Here is a 7810-nt window from a genome sequence, read left to right as displayed (position 1 = left end):
GGGGGAAGTGGGGGTCTGGAAAAGATATATGGAAATAAACAATTACAAGAAATACACAAAAATTCTACCGAGAACAACAACAACAACAACAGAAATAATACAAGCGTAAAAAGCAATAAATTTACATATGATACTGACACGATTACAACATGCAATGCGACACTCTTACATCATTAACTTAATTCAGGAAGAAAAGAGAGAGAGGAAAAACGAGAGAGAAAGCTACATATATATACATGCACATACACACACACACACACACACACACACACACATATATATATATAGAGAGAGAGAGAGAGAGAGAGAGAGAGACAGAGACAGAGACAGACAGAGAGACAGAGACAGAGAGAGAGAAACAGACAGATGGGTAAAGGTAACAGTCGAGAGATGGAAAGGAGACAGAAAGTCAGAAGGACAGAGAAGGTTTAAAGTTAGAAAAATAGACAGACAAGTATATAGACAGCAGATACAATGATAGTCAAATCGAAGGATCAAGGGATCATATTTTTTCCATCAAATATTTCTTAAGTGCTTTTTTGAATGGTTGCTTTAGACGGCATGACTTTAAAGAAGGAGGTAAACCATTCCATATCGTTCCCCCAGAATATGTTAAACTAGATTTATATAATTTGTTTCGGGGTCGTGGAAAAGATAGTTTGTGAGTGTGTCTATTTTCATTAGTGATAAAATTCTGGGTTATTTTTTTTGGTGCCGTTCCATTCGCTATACTGTGCATACACATACATTTGTTAAGTAACAGTCGACTTTTGAGCGGAAGAATGTCTAAATTTTTATAGTCATTATCTGTCAAAGTATTAGATTTTAGTTTAATCAGTTTTAGAGCTCTTTTGTGCAAGCGACTGATGTGTTTGAGGTTAGTTTCGCTGGCATTATCCCACAACGTGGATGCATAGTTTATGAGAGATAGAATGTGTGCGTGAAAAAATAGCTTCCTAGAATGAAGATTGAGAAAATGTTTAACCTTGCTAAGCTGGTATATTCTTTTGGAAATTCTTTTTCCTAGATCAGCAATATGATCAGTCCATGACAGGTCATTGTCTGTTATGACCCCCAATACTTTGTGTGTTGTAACTTCTTCAATTGTTTTCCCGTGGATGTATAAAGGCGTAAAGGAGGTATGCATTTTTTGTCGCTTCTGTCGTGTCGTCACATACATACATTTAGTTTTGCCTGTATTTAGAGACATGTGGTTCAGCTCAGTCCATTTGACCAAACTATCTATATTGTTCTGAAGCTGATTTACAAGTTCAGTTGGATTATCACTATTTGACTGAAGTGAGGTGTCGTCCGCGAACATTTCGCATGTGCATTGTATATGTAATGGCAAGTCATTTTTATATATGGAAAATAAAAGTGGTCCAAGCACTGATCCTTGTGGTACACCAAATTTTACAGGCAGTAAATCAGACCTGCTAGAACTGATTTCAACCAACTGATGACGGTCACTGAGAAAGGAGATAAAAAAATCTAAAGCATCATTTGACAAATTGTAATGTGAGAGTTTTCTAACAAGAAGAAGTGTGTGTGTGTGTGTGTGTGTGTGTGAGTGCACACACACGTGTGTGTGTGTGTGTGTGTGTGTGTGTGTGTGTGTGTGAGTGAGCACATGTGTGTGTGTGTGTGTGTGTGTGTGTGCAGCCTGAACCCCAAACCCATCTCATCCTGCTCCCCCCTCTTTGGCTGCAACCCTTCTTCACTTCTTCACATTTCTCTTGGTGAAAACCTCCTCCCAGCCCCACCACCCTGAAACCCCCACCAATAAACTGAAAGAAAGAAAAAAACAAACAAACACAGCAAACAAACAAAAAAACAACAACAAAACCCCCAAAACAACAATAACAAACGCTCAACACAGACAGCAGGGAATTTCGGAAATTGTTTAAGACTGAAAGTTATGTATCATTTGATGTGTATGGTTATGTTAGGACTGTGTGTGTGTGTGTGTGTGTGTTTGTTCTCTAGTTTATCGTCTTTTCACTGTAAGTGATATTAGACGAGGGTAGGAAAAAAGTTGAGGGGGGAAAAGAAATTACTGTGTATGCATGCGAGTAAGTGAAAGTGTGTGTACGTGCGTGTGTGCGCATATGTGTTACAAATAGAAAATGATTGATTTAAGTTTTGTTAAAAAAGAAAAAGAAAAAAAAAAGAAAAGAAAAAAAGCATAACAATATAACATCTTTCTAATGAAAAACTAACACCTATAACAGGGAACCAACTGGACTATTTAACAAAGATTTGAAAAAGTCATATATTAGCAATGGACTGCTGAAGACTGTCAACACTGAAGATGATTTCAGTTCAGGGATGTGAGACTTTAACATATCGCAAGTTAGCATTTGATCAGCTGTTATGTGAGCGCCACAGACGCAAGAAACATTACTGACATACTTGGTCTTAAACCAATTAATTTTCCGTCTGCAGATCAGAGAAATGATTTGCCTCTTATGAAAATCATTTTGGTAACGTTTTCCCTTGAGACCATACATTTTCTGTATATTTTTTCTGTAACTCTGAGTTACCAGTGATTTTTTCTTCAAGCTGAAATTAAATTTTGACCATTGGACTTTTTCTACCAAGGTGTATAACATTCCTGTAGTGAAAGCAAAATATTTAAATCTAACTCCCTCATGGAAATTGTAGCCCTTTTTTCAGCCAAAATGTCATCTTTTTCATTAAAGTAAAAACCGCAGTGAGAAGGAATCCAGCAAAAGTTATGTGAGAGCCTCTTAGTAAGAGTTCGTGGATCAAATGGTTGATTTCAATAATGAGTTCATACCTAACCGTTTCTTTTAAAAGTTTAATAGCATGAAGAACTGATTTTGAATCAACACTAAATAGAATCTGAAATATAGTTTTCGGAAAGGATATCGTGTGTGTGCGTGTGTGTGTGCGTGTGTGTGTGTGTGTGTGTGTGTAGTTTGCCAGGAAACATTGATGTAATGTGTCATGTATAACATTATGTGTTTTGTAAAGCACTTGATCAGTTTTCTGGATAGAGTGCTATATAGAGATATTATCCATTATCATTGATATTGTGGTTAAAGTGGCCATTAAGAATGGCTTCCATCGACCACGTTCTCTGGGATGTTGTTCATGGGGCACGATTTTATGGACAGAAGGACGTGAGATATGGACACCAAAGGTTCTTGTTGCAGGCACACATCATCTGCAAGCACACATTGTTTTAAGTTACACACTCCTGAAACGAGCTCTAATGAATACAAGACATACACAAGTACAGGGTTGTGTCAATGCCAGCACCCACATCGGGGTTGGGTTGCATTAGCAAGGTTAACATTGTTTGGTGTCAAGCAGTGTATACACCATGCTGAAAGTTTATGCCAATTCAGTAGATTTAGGAAACTATTGTATTGTATTGTATTGTATTGTATTGTATTGTATTACTCTGTTAACTGGTTGTGTGTTTAGAATTTTGCCAGAGCACAGCATTTATGTTGCCATGGATTCTTTTTGAGTGTGCCAAGTGTGTGCTGCTCATGAGACCTTGATTTATCATCTCATCTGAATGACTGGATGCTCAGTTTGATTTTCCAGTCAAACGTGGGAGAAAGGGTGAGACCAAGATTCAAACCCAGACCGTCATGGACACTGCATTGGCAGATAAGCCACCTTCCTCCTCATCCATTCTGATATGTACACAAATCTTTTTCTTCTTGGTGTTCACAGTTACACCATCAGTTCAGCTCTTGTGATAAATGACGTTTTCTCCAGCTCTTTGTGGCTGCTGTATAGCTTGATGGTGAGTGGAGTGTGGACAGGCCACATGTCTTGCCTGTTTGTACAGGGGGCAGTATAGCTGGTGGTGAGTGGAGTGTGGACAGGCCACACATCTTGTCTTGCCTGTTTGTACAGGGGGCAGTATAGCTGGTGGTGAGTGGAGTGTGGACAGGCCACATGTCTTGCCTGTTTGTACAGGGGGCAGTATAGCTGGTGGTGAGTGGAGTGTGGACAGGCCACACATCTTGTCTTGCCTGTTTGTACAGGGGGCAGTATAGCTGGTGGTGAGTGGAGTGTGGACAGGCCACACATCTTGTCTTGCCTGTTTGTACAGGGGGCAGTATAGCTGGTGGTGAGTGGAGTGTGGACAGGCCACACGTCTTGTCTTGCCTGTTTGTACAGGGGGCAGTATAGCTGGTGGTGAGTGGAGTGTCGACAGGCCACACATCTTGTCTGTTTGTACAGGGGGCAGTATAGCTGGTGGTGAGTGGAGTGTGGACAGGCCACACGTCTTGCCTGTTTGTACAGGGGGCAGTATAGCTGGTGGTGAGTGGAGAGTGGACAGGCCATACATCTTGTCTTGTCTGTTCGTACAGGGGACAGTATAGCTGGTGGTGAGTGGAGTGTGGACAGGCCACATGTCTTGCCTGTTTCTAAAGGGGGCAGTATAGCTGGTGGTGAGTGGAGTGTGGACAGGCCACACATCTTGTCTTGCCTGTTTGTACAGGGGACAGTATAGCTGGTGGTGAGTGGAGTGTGGACAGGCCACACATCTTGTCTTGCCTGTTTGTACAGGGGACAGTATAGCTGGTGGTGAGTGGAGTGTGGACAGGCCATACATCTTGTCTGTTCGTACAGGGGACAGTATAGCTGGTGGTGAGTGGAGTGTGGACAGGCCATACATCTTGTCTGTTCGTACAGGGGGCAGTATAGCTGGTGGTGAGTGGAGTGTGGACAGGCCACATGTCTTGCCTGTTTGTACAGGGGACAGTATAGCTGGTGGTGAGTGGAGTGTGGACAGGCCACACATCTTGTCTTGCCGGTTTGTACAGGGGGCAGTATAGCTGGTGGTGAGTGGAGTGTGGACAGGCCACACATCTTGTCTTGCCGGTTCGTACAGGGGGCAGTATAGCTGGTGGTGAGTGGAGTGTGGACAGGCCACACATCTTGTCTTGCCTGTTTGTACAGGGGGCAGTATAGCTGGTGGTGAGTGGAGTGTGGACAGGCCACACGTCTTGTCTTGCCTGTTTGTACAGGGGACAGTATAGCTGGTGGTGAGTGGAGTGTGGACAGGCCACACGTCTTGCCTGTTTGTACAGGGGGCAGTATAGCTGGTGGTGAGTGGAGTGTGGACAGGCCACACGTCTTGCCTGTTTGTACAGGGGGCAGTATAGCTGGTGGTGAGTGGAGTGTGGACAGGCCACACATCTTGTCTTGCCTGTTTCTAAAGGGGGCATTTTCGGAGAATGTGCTCTGCTGCCTGGTCTTCCAGTTCACAGGGACAGGTGGGAGAAGGCACCAGCCTCAGTTGTCAGTACATGTGATACAGGAACACAAATATACATGAATACACTCAAGGCCTGACTAGAGCGCTGGGTTATGGTGTTGGTCTGCCTGGCACATGTGGTGTAGCATATATATATGTAATGACAAGTCCCAACACAGTCAGTAGGAAGGTGGCAGAATGGTTAAGATGTTCAGCTGCCAATACAAAGAGTCCGTGAGGGTGTGGGTTTGAATCCCGCTCTCGCCCTTTCTCCCAAATTTGACTGGAAAATCAAACTGAGCATTTAGTCTTTCGGATGAGACAATAAACCTGAGGTCCCGTGTGCAGCACGCACTTGGTGCACCAAAAAAGAACCCATAGCAACAAGAGTGTTGTCCTCTGGCAAAATTCTTGTCAAAGAAATCCACTCTGATAGGTACAAAAATATAATTATATGCATGCACTCAAGGCCTGACAAAGCGCGTTGGGTTATGCTGCTGGTCAGGCATCTGCCTAGCAGATGTGGTGTAGTGTATATGAATTTTTCAGAACGCAGTGACGCCTCCTTGAGAAACTGAAACTGAAACTGAAACCCAACACAGTGAGTTCTCCTTGAGGAAGTGGACAGTGAAAGTGAAGGGTTGCCGTGTGTGTGTGCAGTGTTTATGCTGTACTTCATCCCGGCGGGCTTGTACTGTCTGTACAACAACCTGCAGTTTGCCAACCTGGCCAACTACGACCCCACCACCTACTTCCTGCTGCTGCAGTTCAGGGTGGTGGTCACCGGCGTCGTCTTCCAGGTGAGTCGTGGTCCTTCCTGGTGTCCTTTTCAGGTGAAGGAAGTTTTTTCCCCAATGCAGAATCAAAAGTGGGGCTTAGCTTGTACGTTTCAGTGGTTCCACGCTATCTACCTGGGCCTTTTCCAGGTTTGATTAGCGCACTGGGTTTATAAGTAGGTCAGGCATCTGCTGCCTGAAATTCTTCTTTTTCGGATTTATTTTTTTAATTTTTAATTTTTTACTTTATTTTTTATGTCATGTGTGGTGTAAAGTACGTTGATCAATTCATACACTTTGACAGAGTGAGACATGACATGATATAGATAGTTACATACCGCCTGTGCTATGTTGGAGGCCAAGCTCTAAGCGCTTTATAAACATGGGGTCATTTGCACAACAGGTTGCATGTTTGGGTAGAGTTGACTGACGGCTGCCATAGGGCGCTTATAATTCGTTTCCTGTGTCATTTAATCAGATTGCAGTCATGCACACATACACACTCAGACAGACATGATACAGTTTACGTGTATGGCCGGTTTAAAAAAAAAAAAAAATTTATATACCCCACCATGTAGACAGCCATACTCTGTTTTTGGGGGTGTGCATGCTGGGTATGTTCTTGTTTCTATAACCCGCCAAACGCTGACATGGATTATAGGCTCTTTAATGTGCGTATTTGGTCTTCTGCTTGCGTATACACATGAAGGGGGTTCAGGCACTAGCAGGTCTGCACTCATGTTGACCAGGGAGATTGGAATTCTCCCTTTTCTTCTTCTTATTATTTATTCTTCATTTATATATATATATATTTTTTTTTTGTTATTATGTCCTATGTGGTGTAAAGTACATTGACCAGTTTGCTTGCTCTGACATAGTGAAATACAACACAGCTCGGAGCGGTAAGTGGGGGTTAGGTCAGGCAGTGAGTGAACTGAATCCATCCACTGCTGTATCAGTGTGTGGGGGTTAGGTCAGGCAGTGAGTGAACTGAATCCATCCACTGCTGTATCAGTGTGTGGGGGTTAGGTCAGGCAGTGAGTGAACTGAATCCATCCATTGCTGTATCAGTGTGTGGGGGTTAGGTCAGGCAGTGAGTGAACTGAATCCATCCACTGCTGTATCAGTGTGTGGGGGTTAGGTCAGGCAGTGAGTGAACTGAATCCATCCGTTGCTGTATCAGTGTGTGGGGGTTAGGTCAGGCAGAGAGTGAACTGAATCCATCCACTGCTGTATCAGTGTGTGTGGGTTAGGTCAGGCAGTGAGTGAACTGAATCCATCCGTTGCTGTATCAGTGTGTGGGGGTTAGGTCAGGCAGTGAGTGAACTGAATCCATCCGTTGCTGTATCAGTGTGTGGGGGTTAGGTCAGGCAGTGAGTGAACTGAATCCATCCGTTGCTGTATCAGTGTGTGGGGGTTAGGTCAGGCACTGAGTGAACTGAATCCATCCGTTGCTGTATCAGTGTGTGGGGGTTAGGTCAGGCAGTGAGTGAACTGAATCCATCCACAGCTGTATCAGTGTATGGGGGTTAGGTCAGGCAGTGAGTGAACTGAATCCATCCACTGCTGTATCAGTGTGTCGGGGTTAGGTCAGGCAGTGAGTGAACTGAATCCATCCATTGCTGTATCAGTGTGTGTGTGGGGTTAGGTCAGGCAGAGAGTGAACTGAATCCATCCACTGCTGTATCAGTGTGTGGGGGTTATGTCAGGCAGTGAGTGAACTGAATCCATCCACCCCTGTATCAGTGTGTGGGGGTTAGGTCAGGCAGTGAGTGAACTGAATCCA

The 7810-nt window shown here is 43.7% G+C and overlaps 1 protein-coding gene across 2 annotated transcripts in view; it reads left to right on the top strand.

Annotated features, from left to right (window-relative positions):
• LOC143295934 (UDP-galactose transporter senju-like) overlaps positions 1-7810 on the top strand; it is a 39303-nt gene that overhangs the window by 14112 nt on the left and 17381 nt on the right. For both annotated transcript variants that reach the window (XM_076607620.1, XM_076607621.1), the window contains exon 4: positions 5909-6048. In XM_076607620.1, coding sequence (XP_076463735.1) covers positions 5909-6048 — 140 coding nt within the window. The remainder of the gene's footprint in view (positions 1-5908; positions 6049-7810) is intronic.

This window comes from Babylonia areolata, chromosome 21 (assembly GCF_041734735.1).
Source record: "Babylonia areolata isolate BAREFJ2019XMU chromosome 21, ASM4173473v1, whole genome shotgun sequence".
Classification (NCBI taxonomy): Eukaryota; Metazoa; Mollusca; class Gastropoda; order Neogastropoda; family Buccinidae; genus Babylonia; species Babylonia areolata.
Note: the sequence above shows the minus strand (reverse complement) of the source record. Positions and strands in the feature narration are given on the sequence as shown.